The following is an 18624-nucleotide window of genomic DNA, read 5'->3' as shown; positions in this document are numbered from 1 at the left end:
GAGAAGATATTTTAGTAAGTATAATCGGTTGGTTGGATTTTAATATCTGAACTGATTTTCAAAGTCATTTGAAACTTAGTTTTACATTAAAAGAAAACCTTTTTTTGGGTATTTTTAGGAAGGTTTTTAGAATCAAAACGGTTGGATCATCATTTTTTTTATTTGATCGATTTAATTGGTTTATTTGAATAAATTTATAAAAAATAATAATAAAAAATAGTCTGATTGAGCTGCTCGAATTGTATGAAGTTCAAACTAGTATTAGATGTAAATTACTTAATAATAGTATGGGGATCGTATATAGGAACAATTGTTGTTTTAGCTGCTCTCTTCCCTTTTTTTTTTAAGGTAAAAAGAATCTCATGATCATATTAATGAGAACTAGTATGATTATCGCACTGATTATATTTTTATGTAGAATTATAGAATAAAATTTTAAAAATTAAAATATGCTTTAAACAAGGTTTCCAAAACTATATAGGTGGTCAAACTGGTCAGGCCACTGCTTCGTAAGATTTGATTAAATAAACCATTAAAAAAATAATAAGCGGTTGAATCGATTTTTTAGCTTTGTTCAATTAATCTATACTGGTTTGTGGGTCAATTGGTCTGATGTATCTCTCTGAACCGATACCCCGGCCGGTTTAGTTCGGTTAAAACAACCATGACTCTAAGTTTTTACACTTCGTACATTTAGAATTTAGTCATCCTATTTTTATTTTTAATAATTTAATCCCTATACTTTTTAGGTTTATAAATCTGCTTTCAAATTATATATAACCATGTAACGGTTTAATTAAAAAGTTAATGATATTAACTATTTGAACTAATTAATAACATTATAAAAATATTAAACTAATTAATAACATTATAACAATATAGAGATCAAATTATGTTAGAAATTAAAGTATAAATATTAAATCTCAAAATTTAAGCATATTAGAATGACCAAAATTGAAAATGAACTATTTTTATAAAATGAAAAAAAAAAGCATGAGGAAAGTCGTTTGGAATATAATTATAATTATAATTATATTTAGGGATAAATACTAAAATTATATATGAATTATGGTTTAATGTGTAATTGAATACATGAACTTTGATTTTGTGCAATTTTATACATAAAATTTTGATTTGATCCAATTCTTGTCAATTTATTAACACAATTATTGATATAACATAATTTTATGTTTATATATTACATACATAAATAATTATATTTATCCAATACAAAAATAAATTTGTGTATTTATTTCTTTAAATGTGTATGATTAAATCAAAATTAAAGTTTCAGGTATACGTTGAAACCACAATTAGAGTTTCACGTGTAAAATTGCACCAAGTTAAAGTTCATGTATACAATTGCACATTAAACCAAAGTTCATGTATAATTTTGAGATTTATCCCTTATAATTATTTATTAAATGTTTATTAAAATTGTATTATAAACTAAATCCTAAACTTTAGCAAAGTAGAGGGATAAATACTAAAATTTTACCGTTATCTTATACGGCAAAAAAAAAGGACACGTGTAACAATAAAATTTCTTCGGACATTTTTATATAAAAAAGTAATGAAATTATAAACATTGAGGTATTAAATCATGTAAAAAATAAAGTATAATGATTAAATCTTAAATTCAATACTAAGATCAAAAGTGACATTTAAACATTTTTATGTAATCTATATAAAATAAAAGGACCAGATAGAAATTTAACCATTTTATATTTACAATTGAAAAAAATGGGCCTTCGACATGTGTAAAAGATGGAAGGTTTTAAAAATGTAATAAAAAAGAAACTATAACACCTTACTGATTATTATTTTTGTAATTTTGATTTGTATAATTATATTTTAATTTAGTTATTTTTAATTTATATATTTTTTTGAATCGGTTAATTTTAATGTTTGTATCTTTTTAATTTTGAAATTCTAGTTTTAATCCAGAATCGTAGTAGTTAAATTTAAATTTTACTAATAATTCTGCAAAAATACAACAACGTATTGGGCTTGAATATGTCGTTCCTTTGTGCATTCTTCAAGCACTAGCAGGTGGAACAAAACTTCTTTTCAAAGAAAATATTCTTCCATCTAGAGGCAGTACTCATCTAGAGGCAATGTATCAATTTTACTAATTTTTTTAGTAATTCCTTTTAGCTCTCGACTTATTTTAGCTGATCTCAATATCGATAGTTTTTTATGGATTACCATTTCAAGTATTGCTCCCGTTGGACTTCTTATGTTAGGATATGGATCAAATAATAAATATTCCTTTTTAGATGGTCTACAAGCTGCTGCTCAATCGATTAGTTATGAAATACCATTAACTCTATGTGTTTTATCAATATCTCTACGTGTGATTTGTTGAAATAGAAGCTTATATGTATAGAGTTGTAGATTTAATCCATATTCTCCATATTAATTATTTTTAGTGCCTATATTTATCGAATTTTGACCGCAAATGAAAAATGTTAACCCAATAACTAGTTTTTTTTATAGCAATATGAAATAGCAAGCTCATAAGAGTTTGAAAATAGAAAATCTTAATAAATTTAATAAATCCCATTAGTGAAATTTAAAAAACAAAAAAAATACAAAAATTAAACCTATAATTTCTGCATAATATACAAATTAATAACAAAATTTAACCAATTTCACCTTTTGAAGAACTCCAATAATTTTAACTACGACATAAAATTAATATTAGTAGGAAGATCAAATACAAAGATAAGCTACTACAAGAAGGCTGTAGCACACTGAAACTTTGGCCACTGGCTTACAAATACAAAAGGTAACTAAACAAACCACCAAATTATAAAGATAAACAAGAAAAAACTTGGAAATATAACATATAATATGAGTTGTCCTCGAGCCTCACAAATCATATATATATATATATGTGTGTGTGTGTAATGAAGTGAAGAGAGATGCCAGGCGAGGAAGCCAAATGCCAAAGGATCGAAGTTGCCCTATTAAGAGAAGATCGTCTTTAAAAGGAAAAGCGATGGATAACTTCAAGTTTCAGAACATCTTTTACGGAAATAAAATAGCCCTATAAAAGAAAGAGCTACGTACCATTGGCCACCCTTGTCTAATTGAAGCCATTGGCAAGGGTGGCCTTGATGGTGCTGAATTATTAAGAGGGTTTGATATTGAAGCTTTGTATGAGTTGATATAGGGCTTCTTTTCTATTGTGGCAATTGAAGGGGGCTAACTAGTTTGAGCATCTTCCAAAGGATATGCCATTACGACATCTCCCTTTTCTTTCTTTCTTTCTTTCTTTTTCTAAGCCCATCACGTTTTATATTGGGAATGGCTGCCTAGCCTTTCTTCTTTAGCACATGGGGAGATGATAGCTGATGATACCTAAATTTCATGAGAGTCATGTGTTTCAATAGTAGAGATGTGGTTCATCAAGGGAATTACAAGTTTTTTATTTTTTTACTAACTAATAAAAGAGTATCATAAGTACAGATGTTGTGGTAGTTCACTTTGTTCTTTAATTATGTGATTAGGGGTTCAATCCGTACTAATGTAAATGGAACACATCAAATAATCAACTCTAGCAATTGCTCTAAGAAAGAAATATCTCTGCTACTTACTCCAAATTTATTCCTTTTTCTAGTTCTCTAAGTGCAGGATAACCCCAAGGGATTGCAGGTTCTTTTTAACTAATTGGAGCCCTCCCTTCACCGGTTTACCACCCCCATGAGGATGGTCTAGGGTTCATAACTACTCTTGCTACAAGACGTTTACCTAGCCAACATTTAGGTATGGCTCTACCTAAACTTTTCTGGTTCACCCCAACATTCCTCACCTGTCCGACTGTTGTTGAGTAGTTTTCGGATATCAAACAAACCTCTTCAAAAGATAATTTTAATGTGATCGATTCTCCCTCCTTTACAATCAGTTTCACAACAACACCTGTTGATATTAAATCTCTTTAATTTAATTGATTTTATATTGAATACTTAAATTAGCCATTGGCAGGCTGCTAGAGCTACTTAATATTATATCATCAATAGATTTGTGGAACGTGACGTCCATTTTTTATTGCAACAAAATTAAAACCTTAAAAGTAAAAAAAAAAAAAGAGAGTCATATTTAATGGAGTTAGGTCAATTTCGTTCTTTAGCAATTTTTTTTTATAGTGTGAATAAGATTTTTTTTTTCAATGTATTTATTGGAGTGACCCAGTAATTAATTTTTCGTATTCTGTAGATCTATTAAGGGAGTAAATATTGATCACGAATTTTAAAGTTACTCCATACCTAAGATAAAGATCGAATTCTCAATCACTAATTAAAAAAAAACCTTACTATTTCACCGAACTCTAAAATTAGGGTGAATAAGATTTTTCTTTCATATTCATGGTGACACATGCATGAGTATCATTCTTTTGTTCTCTCAAGCACATTACTTTGATACTCATTTTCTTTTCATGGCGTAATGCCTCTGGAACTTTTGAAGAGTCATCATGCAATATAACATTGTTGTTTGTAATTATATAATATCATTTAGGGTAAACTATAAAAATAGTTATTTTTATTTGTCTCAGATTATATTTTAGTCATTTATGTTTAAAATGTTACGTTTTAGTCACTTACGTTATCGTTTTGTTACAAAGTGGCCACTCTGCCATTAAACTCCGTTACCTCCCTAACGGCAGTCCTACGTGACAGTCCAAATGGGTTTTAAATGCCAACTTAGATGTCCAGTTGCTGTGATAAAAATAGGTTTTTAATTAAATAAATTTAATTTGGACTACCACGTAGAAAATCCAAGTTGGCATTTAAAACCCATTTGGATTGCCACGTAGGACCGCTAATAGTAGGGTGACAACTTCATAACAAAACGATAACGTGAGTGACTAAAACGTAACATTTCAAACATAAGTGATTGAAATGTAATCTGAAGCAAACAAAAGTGACTATTATTGTAATTTACCCTATCATTTAATTCAATTATTTCAAATAAAATTTTGATAATTCTTTTTAGGGCCTAATCTGCTCTACATAATGCTGGGAAAAATTAATAAAAAAAATATTATGATCAATTTTCAAAATTTTTATTTTGGTCCTTTTTTTTGTTGGGTTTTGGGCCGAAAACTTGATCCAAATTCAAGTTGGACTGCCAAAAGTTGGATCCACTTATTATTGATGCAAATTGAACAGGGGATGTTGAAATCAAGATTCAATATTATTGAATATTGAAGATCTACCTCTGCCCCACAAATTTTCTTTTGAAAATAAATGTGTCAAAAGAAAGAAAGAAAAAAAAGGTGATCCTTATAAAAGTTACCATATGATTTTTGACCATCAAATTGAAATTTTCAAATATTATAGGGACCAAATCATTCAATTCAAATAAAATTCTCACCAAATTTCAAATTTTCCTCCTTAATTTATTAGGTGAACAATGCACTTTAATCTTGAGTTGTTTTTTTTACCCTTTTAGCCAATATCAACAACTCTCTTTAAATATTGTTTTCATTTTTGTATTCTCTAAATAAACGAAAAATAATTCATTTTCATAGAAGGTCTGGGAGCAAATCCATCATTTTAGGATGAAAGCGAGCGATTTAATTCTTAAAATATTTAGTTTCGAAGCAAAGAGGTAAAATTCTAAATAATTTTAGGATGAACGCTAAGAAATGTCATTGACTTCAACAGAAAGTCTAATTTACTCCGTAACTATGGATATCTTAATCTGCTTTACAATTCATGTCCCTAATTAGCAACTTTAAAATTCGAGCTTAATTCAAACACGTAAGAATAAAGCCCGTTTGTTAGGAGTAGAAACCCGATTTTAATAAATAGAAAAGAAGAAGATAATTTGGTAAGCATTAAAGTGGAAATGGAAAGGAAGAATTGTCAATTTGTAAGCAAGAAAAGCAATCTTATTACATTGGAAAAAGAAAAAGAAAAATGGGTTAATGTTTTATTAAAGGGGTTTGGTAATTTGCTAAAGAATGAAGCAAAATAAGATTTCTTCATTGATGTATATCTCTAATGTTTGACGTATAAATGATTTCACCATACGAGAGTATTGTTTTGAGTGTGTTATACTTCATAGAATTTCTAATGTTGCTAGCTAATAAAAACAATACAAAAGATCCAAGATTGAGTTTATGATACTTGCATGGCAGAAAACATGGGAAATCTCAATAAAAGATTCAACTTTTAAAATTGTATGCCATTATAGTAGTTTTAGTTCGATTGGCATTGGTGTTGTTGTCAATTCAGGGGATGTGGGTTTGAGTGCGTTGACGTGCATTGTCCTCTTATTTAAGGATTGGGGGGGCTATGAGTAGTTCTAAACATTGTATAAAAAAGAACATATATGATAAGAACCTATAATGGTTCAAATCTCGTCATCTAAAAACGCAAACTCTCTGTGAACCACCTCTTTCTCCACAAAGCACCCCTTCTCAAGAGACAAAACCTTAAGTACTCCCACTATTTGTTTTATTTTATAATTTAATAGTTAGATTAACACTTTTTTTCTTTCTACATTAAAATTAAGGAGGTAAAAGTAGTACAGACACCCTTATATTAAGAGTTAGATTGTATTTTGTCTTATATACTTAAAAATAGGCAAATTCGTCTCTGTACATTAGATCAAAGAGCAAATAGTTATAAATTCCATACATTTCTACTATTAAAAATTGGCGTAGCTGAAATAACTAAATGGTAATATCAGGCGTGCCACGTGCACCTCATGTTAATGTACAATGACCAAATTTTAATAATAAAATAGATGATTTTTTTAACAGAAGAATCAATTTACTCTTTAATTTAACATATATGAACTAATTTACTCATTTTTTGAGAAAATATAAAAAAATATAATCCAACTTTTAATACGAAGACTTTAATAATAATTTTCTAATCAACAACAAAATAACCCGCTACTTGAATTCAAGATCAACAGTGTATATATATATATATATATAATGCATGACTTTTGAAAATAAAACCGAATAAATAAAAGGGATGAGTGTTGCCCTTTGTAAAGTGTTATTCAACAAGAAAAGCTATCTTTTAGTAAGGAAAAATTGGTCAATGTTTCATAACTTTATTTAAAGAAAATATTTTTATAATTTAACCCATTTTTATCCCACCATTAATACAAAATTTTAACTTCATCCATACTAGTAAGGTCTTATTTCAAGAGATTTTTTAGATATAGGTTACAAGCTTATTTGGATTGAAGTTAAAAGTTAGAGGTTATTTAAATAAAATAAAATAAAATATATAATTATTGTTGCTGACAATTATGTTTTTTTAACTGAATCGGTGATCAGACTACATTTTTAATTATCAATCTGATTGTTTAGTCCGGTTTAATTAAATAAATCATTAAAAATAAAAAAATTCGATTCAATTGGGTTTTAGCCCAATTCAATATGCTCCTACCGATTTGTGAGTCAACCAGTTCAACCTCCTTCTTCGAACTGGTATATTTGGGTTCAAATAATTTAAAGTTGGGGTCATTTTAAAATTGAACCATTTGAGTTTGTGGGTCAAATTTTTTGAGTGGAGTCATATTTTGAATTATCTGTACGAATTATTTCAGTTTGAATCAAATTATTTCCTTATTCGGGTTGGATGCGTTTAATTTTTTCCGCTCCTTATCAAATTGGGTTGAGTTCAAATTCAAATGGCTTAATAAGCAATTTGACTCTTAAAATATTCAATGTTCTCATATTAGTACTTAAATTTATTTTGATCAAAATTGATACTTAAACTATCAATTTTTATCCCGTTTTACCCCTAAAGCATATGAGATCCTATAAAAAATATTTTTATTGATTGATATTGACTTTTCAAATAAACTAAAACAAAATTAATAATTTATGTAAATTTTAGGTCTGTTTTTTAGGCTCAGGCTTTGTCTAATCTAAAAAAATTGGCTTAAAATTTTGCTCAAGTCTAGTTTGAATAAAAATGTTAAAACTCAAGCCCAGCCTAGCCTGCCTGTATTGAGATTTTTTATATTATTATTTTTATATAAAAACAAATTTAAAAAGTATATATCAAATGTACTAAAAACATTAAAATAAATATTTTTCAACAAATTGAAAATAAATTAAAAATTTATTTATTAAGATAGGTGCAACTTATCAAGCAAATACCTCTAAAATAATAGTAAAAATAACTCTAAAATAATAGTAAAAATAACAATAAAACAAGAGTCATATAATATCTAAACAATAACAACAAAATAATCGCAATATAATAGCCAAACAACACCAAAACAATGACAAACAACAACAAAAGCAGTAAAAACAACAACAAAAAGTAATAAATTTTTTTTTTTTACAAATTCAAGTTTGGACCAAAAAATATTATCCAAAGTCCGATCTATTTAAAAAACGAACTTTACTTTTTTTTTTATCTAAATCCTTCAACTTTTTTAACCCACCTCCTCAGCCCACGATAATCAGTTCTTCATTTAATCAAACATGTGAGATTTTAAGCATGATTATTATGCTAATATACATATATATATATATATATGAGTCTATGGTCTTGGTCGTCTCTCCCAACAGCTGCGCGTGGGTATGCTGCTGGCTCTTTTGGTCAATTCAGGCGAGCAAATACGCACCGTACGCTGTCCACATTTCAAAACTATTTAAAACTTTCTTAAGAATATTTGATATATTTTTAATATTTAATCGTATCATAATTTTTTTTAATAATAAGGTAACGATTTTAAAAATTTTAAAATATATGAAAAAAGTTAATTAATTGATAATAATATAAATTTACATCGAATCTGTTAATGTACAAAAAAAAACAAATGACAATATGATCAGTTTATCCCATTTATGACAAGAGGAATGGTTGATAAATGAGGTAGTCAGAATTGTAAAGAAATAAGTAGGTTGAGATTTAGCGAGAAAGGCCGAGATAAACGGTTGCTTTGTTCTTTCCTTTGTTCCGATATGTCATGTGACCAATCGATATTGGTGTATCAAAGGTAAGTGGCCTGATGCTATTAGTTTAAGTAAGGTAGCATTGTGATGTAACTTGAGTTCTTTCGAGCGAACAATGATATGGCAGTTAATGAATGAGTCTGTCTGTTATGCAAATTACTTGTCAAAAATGATTTTCACGAGAGATTTATGTAATTGTTCCATAATTTCAATAAAAAGTAACAAATAATATAAATATTTTATTTAATTACTCTATTCTTAGTTAACTTTTTATTATTAATATTTTAAACACTCCAAAAATGAGAGAATTAAGTCAACTTAAACTCAAATAATAATAAATATCATTTTAAATGTGTACCCTCAAAAGACTTTTTGAGTCAACTTGATAACATTTCTGCCTTTCTTGTCATTTTCCTTTCATCCAAACATTGATCACATGATCTTTTTTTAAATAAATTTATTTTTTCCACAAATCAACTTCTAAACATATTTTTTAGAAATATAAAATTAAGTATATTAGCATAAATTATTATCAGAAATTGATGTAAAAGTGTGTACTAATTGATCTATATTATATTAAATATAATAATTTATATTTTTATATATCATTTTAATGCATTATACAAAAAAAAATATTAGAAAAATAATAATCTTTTTTTCTCATAAGAATGAAATACCATGTGTACCGATATTTATTGGGTCAAATGATAAGGAGACAATATTTCTTAAGTAGAAAATTGAGAATTGATTGTTCAACCGGTGATATATAATTGTAAATAATCAGAACTTTTTTGAATCAGTAACAAATTGAAAATCAAGGATAGAATATCAATTAAAAATCAGGAAACCAAAGTTATTATTATTATTATTTAAATTTAGATTTTTATCATGTTTTGGTTGATTTTCCATTTATTTTTAATTTTTTTCTATATTTTTAACAAAATGACATTGTAATGACTTAAATTTAACAAAATGATTTTAATAGTGTTAACAATTAGGCTTGAATTTTAAATTTTAAAAAGTTAAAGGACTGAATTCCTAAAATAAAAGTATAACAAGATGGAAGATTGACGAATAAGGTGGCCGGAGTTGCAAAGGAAGAAGAAGGCCGTTGAGATTTGATGGGAAAGATTGAGATAAGGGTTCTTTTCTTAAGTTCTTAATCTTACGTATGTTGGTCGTCCCATATCCTGAGATGTCACATGATGAGTCAGATGGAAGGTAGAGTGATATTGTGATGTAACCCCAGGTAGTCTCAAATGTAACTTGATACAACAATTAATAAGTTGTTTTTCCTGTCAAGTAAATTGCTTGTTGAGAACAATTTTCACAATAGATTTTTTGTGAGAATTCTCTCTATCTATTTGAACTCAAAATACGACTATTCAAAAATTTCAATAAAGAGTAACATAATATAAATATTTATTTAATTACTATATTTTTATTAATATTTTGTTGTTTTAATGAGAGGGTCAACTTAAAGTCAAATGATAATAAATATCCTATAAATTTGTACCCTCAAAGACTTTTGAGTCAACTTCATTACATTTCTGCCTTTCTTGCCAATTGAGTACATTTAAATTTTTTTTAATTTTGCACAAACCAATATCTAAAAATACTTTTAGAAATAAAATTAAAAATAAATTAAACATAATTGCATAAATGATTATTAATAATTGATGTAAAAAAGTGTACTAATTGATGTATATTATGAATTTTGTTAACAATTTTACACATAATAATATATAATATCGTCCTTTTCGTTATTGAGTCTTAGTTCGATTGACATGGGTACTATTGTCAATGAAAGATGACGTAGATTCGAGTACGTTGAAGCGCATTATACAAAAATTACTACAAAAATAATTACTTTTCTTCGTAAGAATGAAAAATCATGTATACTAATGTTTGTTAGGTCAAGTGGCAACATGGTTATTAGAAATAGATTATCCAGCCTATTCACTCGTTGATATCAAAAATAGTTCGAACGGTTTGAATGGATGAAAAAAAATAAAAATTAAGGGAAAAAAACCCGATTAAAAATCGAGAAATCAAATTTATTATTTGTTTTTAATAAAAATTTAGATTTTTATCCTTTATTTTTTTTCAAATATTTCAACTATTAATTTATTTTTAATTTAATGAAGCAAACAAAATTATATACCATAACTACCAAGAAATTTCAGTGCAAAATCATTGCTCAATAAAGGGTATTTTAGTCTTTATAGGTCACAACGCCTATATTTTATCCCCCATCTTAGCTGGCTAATAATCAAAAAATCCAATCCATTTCGCAAGAGTATTTTTTAAATAAAAAATACTCTCTTCCTTAGTAACACTCTCGTTTTCTTTTATTTTCTTTGCTTTCCTTTTTTACTTTTCTTCTCCTTTTCTCAATGCGGGGAATCAAGCAAGATCGATCTTTTAATTTCGATCTATCTTTATAAAACAAAAACCCATTTTTCTTTGTTCATTAGAATTTTGTTTCTCAAAGCCTTTGAAGGAAAAAAAATGCGGGCTTTGAGGCTTCTATTGGTCTTGGGATTTTTAACAGTCTTGTCGGTGGCTTCTTGTGTTGTTATCCCACTTGAAAGAGCTTTTCCTTTGAATGGTCGAGTTGAGCTGAGCCAACTCGTAGCTCGTGATCAACTCAGGCACTCTCGTATGTTGCAAGGTCTCGTTGGTGGAGTCGTCGATTTCTCTGTTCAAGGCACCTCTGATCCCTATCTCGTTGGGTAATTGTTTACTTAACCCCTTTTTCTGTTTCTTGTTTCTTTTTTTTTTTTGCATTTTTATGGCTGTTTTTTTGCTTGTTAATGAGTTTGTAGTTTTATGTTCTTTAATGGGTTTTGTTTTTGTGAATTTGTAAAGTATGAAACTTTGCTAAATTTAGGTTCTTTATATATCAATTCATTATTTTTTCTGGATATTGTTTAGTGCTTTATCTTTACGCTTCTTTTAACAGCTGTGGAAGATAATGAAATGTTGAAGGAAAAAGGGAAAAAAAAAACTTTTTTTCCCATTTTTTTTATCCAAAGATGAAAACTTGTTAGCTCTGGAGTCGAATGACATTTTGCTCCCTTTATTCAAAAAATGGGTAACTTAGTCCCAATATGTTAGATTAAGGAATAAGGAGCAAACCGGTAATTCTGTTAAAAATTTCATCCATTTTACTGTTAAAAACTGATCTGTATGCATCAGCATGAATTACATGTGGCACATCTCGTGTAATTCTTTGGGTATTCCATCAGCCACTCTTATTTTTAGCATTTGAAATGGATGAAATTTAACAAAAAGGGTCAATTTGTTCTTTAATTTAACCTACAAGGACTAACTTGCTAATTTTTTTTAGTAAAAGGATAAAATACACTTTGACTTCTAGTATAGGAGCCTTGTACTTTTACGCTTTGGTTCTCTTAAATTGCTTTTGCTTTTAGCATTTGAATCTTGATTAGTGACATTGATTTTGTTCTTAAATCCTTTATGTGTTCATTTGTTCAGGCTTTATTTTACAAGGGTTAAACTCGGATCACCTCCTAGAGAATTCAATGTGCAGATAGATACTGGAAGTGATATACTATGGGTGACTTGCAGTTCTTGTACTGATTGTCCTCAATCCAGTGGACTTGGAGTAAAATCCCTTTCCCTTATTTGAGAAGTTTTAAGAGGAAAAATGATGGTTGAGTATGTAATTGCTAACTTGTTATGTTGTGTATTGTACAGATTCAGCTCAGTTTATTTGACACCACGAGTTCGTCATCCGCTAGGATGGTTCCTTGTTCGGATCCAATGTGTTCTTCAGAATATCAAACAACTGCAACTCAGTGCTCTCAGAGTAATCAGTGTAGTTACTCATTTCAATACGGGGATGGAAGTGGAACATCTGGTTATTATGTGGCTGATATGTTGTCTTTTGATGCTGTTATGGGACAGTCTTCGATTGCTAACTCTTCGGCTCTCATTGTGTTCGGGTGAGCTTCCATGACTTGATAGAGATTTTTGGGTAAAAGTAACATGGAGGCTACTGTATTTGGAGTCAGATTGCATTTTGCCATCTTTACTCAAGAAATGGGCAAAATAATTCCAATACGTTAGATTAAAGAGCAAAGTGGTTTTTTCTATTAAAAAATCATCTATTTCTATTATTAAAATTGGCATGTTTAGTGGAATAATCAGACAGTTATACATGGCGTGCCACACCTCATGCTAACTTATAAAAACTGGTTTTTAACAATAAAAATAAATGGAAATTTTAAGAGAAGGACCAGTTTGTTTTTTTATCCAACATACAGGGATTAACTTGCTCATTTTTTCAGTAAAGGGATCCGGAAATGAGGTTAATGTCAGATTAATTGAGTCACAAGAAGGAATGTAAACTTGGTCATTTAAGTTGCATGTATAATATCTTCATGGTTGTATGTCTTATTTTAATCTCACTGTGTTATTAAAAATTTATTCCTTTTTGAGCATTGTACGGAAACAGGTGCAGCACATATCAGTCCGGTGACTTAACGAAGACAGATAAAGCTGTGGATGGGATATTCGGGTTTGGCCGGGGCGATCTGTCTGTAATATCACAATTATCATCACGGGGTATAACACCTAGAGTTTTCTCACATTGTCTTAAAGGGGATGGCAGTGGAGGGGGTATAATGGTTCTCGGTGCGATTATGGAACCTAGCATTGTTTATAGTCCACTTGTCCCATCACAGTATGTCACCTTTCTTGCATACACTCGTGCCACAATTATACAAGTTTCTTTATTTTTGTTTAGTTCCCTCTGTTTATGGCAGGTTTGATGACTTCATTGTTTTGACTTTTTCAGGCCTCATTATAATTTAATGCTACAGAGCATTGCTGTCAACGGACAGTTGCTACAAATTGATCCATCAGTTTTCGCAACATCTAGTAATCGTGGTACTATTGTTGACTCCGGAACAACTTTGGCATACCTCGTGCAAGAGGCATATGATCCATTTGTTATTGCTGTAAGTATGATATCTTATGAATCGGTTTTCGATTTTCTTTGAACATAAAAATGTAAACGGTGACATATAGCAATCATTGACTCTCGTATTTGAATTCACAGATAACTGCTACTGTTTCACCTTCCGTTACTCCCACCATTTCTAAAGGAAACCAGTGTTATCTAGTCGCCGCCAGGTTAATTCTATAGCTTTATCTTTTATGTCGTAATTTCATAGTTTTGTATAAATGAGACTGACAACCGTTTTTGTATTTTCAGTGTAAGTCAGATATTCCCCCCGGTTAGTCTAAATTTTGCTTCTGGTGCATCAATGATGTTAAAACCGGAAGACTATCTTATACGCTCGGGTTTCTACGTAAGTTGTTATGAATTTAAAAAACGATTGCTGTTAATCGAATTTCTGTTCCATGATGTGTAATGGGTCGGGGTTTCTTTTTGGACAGGATGGTGCCACAATGTGGTGCATCGGTTTCCAAAAGGTTCAGGGTGGAATATCGATTTTAGGAGGTTAGTTACGGTTTTCTTTGAATCAAATAAAGTTTACTCCGTAGTATAAAGCTACTGTAAGTAGTATTTCTGCCTGAATTCGTAAAAATCATTGAAGCTGGGACTTTTTGAACGGAGAATATGAATTTAACCATTTTGGTGACTTACTCGATTTTTTTTTTTTTTTGCAGATCTTGTCTTAAAAGATAAGATATTTGTTTATGATCTTGCTCATCAACGAATCGGATGGGCCAACTATGATTGTAAGTTCAATTTTACAGTACGATTATACGCTTTTTACCGTAAGCTTTGCTTTCATTTAGCAACATTATCTCTTACATCGTCTCGGACTCTCAACTTTGTTAGGTTCATTATCTGTAAATGTCTCGATTACTTCAAGTAAAGACTTCATAAACGAAGGGCAGCTGAGCGTGAGCAGCTCGACGAAAGAGATGTTATTCAAGCTCATACCTTTGAGTTTTATAACCTTCCTAATACAACTGTTAGAGCTCGTTGAGTTCCAGTTCTTGTAATTTAAACCCTCGATTCCCCGAAAAAAAATTCATTCTTTCTTCGATCTATATAGTAGATTGTCCGATCGGTTATTTATTGTGATCGGCAAGGCGTTTGTGCTTTCTTACTCAGATAGTAAAGGTTCTTATTCTGGCCTGGATTGCTCGTGGACGGACCGGGACGTCTTATCCTCTTATGGATAGCTAAATCTGTATACTCTCAACCGGATTCGGGGTGCGGAAAAACGGTGCTCGTTTCTCTTTACACGGTTGCTGTTTCGGGTTTGGTTTGGTCAGAGATGTAGAAATAGACAATTGATGTCTAAGTTTGCAGGTCAATTTTGTAAAACTCATTGTTTTGTGTCTGGTTTTTTTAGTGGTATAAAAAAAATGTTCATACTTATTTTTCATTCTTTCCTTGTTTGTTCAGTCAAAAAATGCAGACAGGGGATTAGAGTGTACTAAAATGTAAAGTACTATTAATTTATGTTATCTGAATTTATTTTTTTTGAAAATTTTGAATTAAAGTGAAAATTCATTGTGGATACCAAACACTTCAAAAAAAAATTAAATAATTAAATTTTTTTCTTAGTAGTATATCAAATCGAGAGAGATTACAAGAGAACCAAAAAAAAAAATACATGTATAAATTTTCCCCAGTTTGTGTCAAATTGTGAATCAACCCTCAATAACTTTTACAGGAGTTCTGCACCACAAATAAATTAGTGGGTTAATCAAATTGCTAGGGACTATTTAAATACTTATGGTATGCTAGAAAAGTTTTTTTTGTTGGTAAAAGTATCATAATAATTTTATATTAAGAGTTAGATTATATTGTGGTCTCTATATTTAAAAATGAGAAAATTAGGCCTAGTACATTACCGGTCATTTCTGTTAAAAAATTCATCCATTTTTTCTAATAAAACTGACGTAGCTGTCAAAATAACCAAAAATATGTTCACATAAATGGATCAATTTTGAATAGTAAAAATGGATGAAATTTTTAATAGAAGAGACCGATTTACTTTCTGATTTAATGTACAAGGACTAATCTCTATGGTACTTTTATCATTAATTATTATACATACTTAATTACTTACCCAAATGGGCTTTGTTTGATGGACAATAACTCAACATCCAACTGCATGTTATACAATTAGTTAATGTGCAGAAAAATGAGTTCAGGAAATGCAATAATAATTTATGGAATATAACATATGATAAGGAGTTAGTAGTTACTGGAAAAGAAAAGAGGAAATAAAGACATAATTTGAAATATGATATATGGTATTTGAAAAGTTCTTATTTAAGCATATTAAAAAATGTGTAATCCTTATTTAATAATCATTTTGAAAGGTTTGGCTTATACGTGAGCAACTCTATTTAATCTCAAAGCATTTAACTTAAAAGAAAATGAAGAGTCCGAGTAACGAATTGATAAAAGACTATCAGGCATTAGAAGGAGCTTAACAGTTGTTTACTAGAAACCAACAAATTGACCAAATATCAGTACAATCCAAGTTTTAAAGGATGATTGTTAAGTGAAAAAAGTGCAACTATTTGCCCATGCCATTGATCACAAGTGATTGGTATCATAACATTATATGTCCAATTTTAAAGGATGATTGTTACCTCAATTGTTGCATTTGGAGGGATTTCTTGTACTCCCTTTTTCCCATATGCTAGCTCAGGAGGAACTATCAGCAGTCTCTGTAAACAAAACTATTTGTTAAACATCAAGGAACCGTATGTATGCATGCATGTTGTGTGTGCGTGTATGTATGTATGTATGATCTTCACCTGGCCTCCGACCCGCATTCCTTCAACACCGAGATCCAGTCCCTTAAGCACATTTCCCCTTTCAGATTGGCCAATATCAAAACCATAAGGCTGCATGCATGAATTCAAGCATATCACTATCGCCAAAGATGTCATTACAGTAGATTAATAGCAATGGCGGTTATAGTTATACAGCATGAAAACTGCCTACGGAACATGTCGGTCTTACCGTCCCACCTCCGACACCAAGTCCTTGTCTGCTAGTCATAAACGTGACGCCTCTCCATTTTGCAACATAGTGAACCTACGAAAAAAACCAACCATACCGCTTCAAACTTACCGCAACAAACAAACGCAACAATCGAACAATTACAGGATTTATCAGAGGGTGACATGAAACTTCATATGAGCATAGATCATTAAGGCAGAACAGGCTTAATTATGTTTGAGATTTTCTCCTTCTATTCCATTCAATCACTTCAGCTTTCAGTGAACACTAATTAATATCACAACGGTGTCGGATTGTCATCGCTGACATTAGATCATCGGTCTTGGAAACATGGCTCTATGACATAGTGAAAGTTTTCCCAAACTTTAATGATAATCAGCTAAATTCCTCATTTTGGTAGAATGTAAGATAAAAGCAAATCATAAAAAGTACATATATGATAGAGCTTTAATGAAATCTAACAAGTTCACAACCGTACTGCAACCCGAGATCCCTTAACAGCTTTAAGTCCACTGCCGACCTTCAAATCATAGTACCTGGAGAAGATTGTGGATGTCAAAAATTGTATAAGCACTGCCATTAAGAAATCACTTCTTTCTTTATAGGTTATGTCGTTTGCATTGCATATATGAGGACCATTTTAATGTAGTTTTCCCAATAAAGTACCATAGAGGCCCTTGTACTAGAAGTCATATTGCATTTTATAGATTATGTCATAATTTTTACTGCAAATTGATCTTTTTAATTAAAAATTTACAGTAAAAATGGATGGAAATTTTAACAGAATGATCGGTTTGCTCCTTGATCGCAAGTACAACGACGAATTTGCCCATTTTTTGAGTAGAGGGGACAAAATGCAATTCGACTCTTAGTACAGGGGCCTCCATGGTACTTTCACCCACATTAATATCTTGAATATAACATACATTTTTCCAGGTATAAGATGAGAAATTGAGAATTAATGGAAAGGGGTTGAAAATTTACTAACTTGAGCCCATTGGGAAGAGTTGTGAATTCAGTCTCAGGTATTTTAGCTCCCCTAAGCTGCAAAAAATCGAACATATAGCGAACAAATTATACCAAAGAAAAGGATAAAAAAAAGCTTGACAATGGGATTATATTTACAGCTCTTCTACTTGTACTAGCTGCCTCAGCCACATCAGAGATATACATTGCAGCAGCTGAATCAGTCATGAAACGAAGTTCATCAGAACATGAAACACATCACTAATTACCCATTATTAAGTGGGACTGATGTTAAAGCACTAACCAGCTGTGAGGAGAGAACCAAGCACTACCCTTCTTCCCTCATGCTGCAAAGACACAATTGCTGCTTTTATATTATCATCATCATTAGAAGATGATGACAACGTGCAGTGACATTGCAATAGAAATGGATCTCTCTTTGGAACTCTCTTCCCTGAGGTTCAAACAAATGGTTTCATTGCATTATAAAAATACATAAACAAATATCGCACTCGATTTCGAGTAACATAGTCACGTAGACACTAACGCAAATGAATAAAAGAGATATGGATGTGTTTTTATTTACCTGAAATGGGAAGTGAGAAGAAAGGTTTGTGGAGGAGACTGAAGCTGTTTTGATGGTAAGAGAAGAGGGAGAGCTCCATTGACACAGTTTTAAGAAGTGAAAGTCATTGGAGTTACTTCCTATTTGGTTATGAAAGAT

At 30.3% G+C, this 18624-nt stretch overlaps 2 protein-coding genes across 4 annotated transcripts; one reads left to right on the top strand and one right to left on the bottom strand.

The window, feature by feature from the left end:
• Positions 1-11216: 11216 nt before the first annotated feature.
• LOC121214034 (aspartic proteinase 36) lies at positions 11217-15329 on the top strand. 2 transcript variants are annotated; one of them, XM_041087645.1, is made up of 10 exons: positions 11217-11676; positions 12443-12572; positions 12665-12912; positions 13425-13652; positions 13767-13929; positions 14031-14104; positions 14187-14283; positions 14372-14435; positions 14606-14677; positions 14781-15329. In XM_041087645.1, the coding sequence occupies exons 1-10, from the start codon at positions 11453-11455 to the stop codon at positions 14945-14947; spliced, it is 1467 nt and encodes a 488-aa protein (XP_040943579.1). In that variant the 5' UTR covers positions 11217-11452; the 3' UTR covers positions 14948-15329. The 2 variants fall into 2 exon arrangements, with proteins under 2 accessions (XP_040943579.1, XP_040943578.1); XM_041087644.1 differs by having other exon boundaries at positions 13419-13652.
• Positions 15330-15493: 164 nt separating this feature from the next.
• LOC107905333 (peptidyl-prolyl cis-trans isomerase FKBP16-4, chloroplastic) lies at positions 15494-18624 on the bottom strand. 2 transcript variants are annotated; one of them, XM_016831974.2, is made up of 10 exons: positions 18487-18624; positions 18205-18354; positions 18060-18115; positions 17923-17978; positions 17413-17470; positions 16935-17009; positions 16727-16816; positions 16559-16636; positions 16027-16067; positions 15494-15632 (listed from the first exon to the last, which is right to left on the bottom strand). In XM_016831974.2, the coding sequence occupies exons 1-10, from the start codon at positions 18563-18565 to the stop codon at positions 15605-15607; spliced, it is 711 nt and encodes a 236-aa protein (XP_016687463.1). In that variant the 5' UTR covers positions 18566-18624; the 3' UTR covers positions 15494-15604. The 2 variants fall into 2 exon arrangements, with proteins under 2 accessions (XP_016687463.1, XP_016687464.1); XM_016831975.2 differs by lacking the exon at positions 16027-16067.

Source organism: Gossypium hirsutum, chromosome D01 (genome assembly GCF_007990345.1).
Source record: "Gossypium hirsutum isolate 1008001.06 chromosome D01, Gossypium_hirsutum_v2.1, whole genome shotgun sequence".
In the NCBI taxonomy this organism is placed as follows: domain Eukaryota; kingdom Viridiplantae; phylum Streptophyta; class Magnoliopsida; order Malvales; family Malvaceae; genus Gossypium; species Gossypium hirsutum.
Note: the sequence above shows the minus strand (reverse complement) of the source record. Positions and strands in the feature narration are given on the sequence as shown.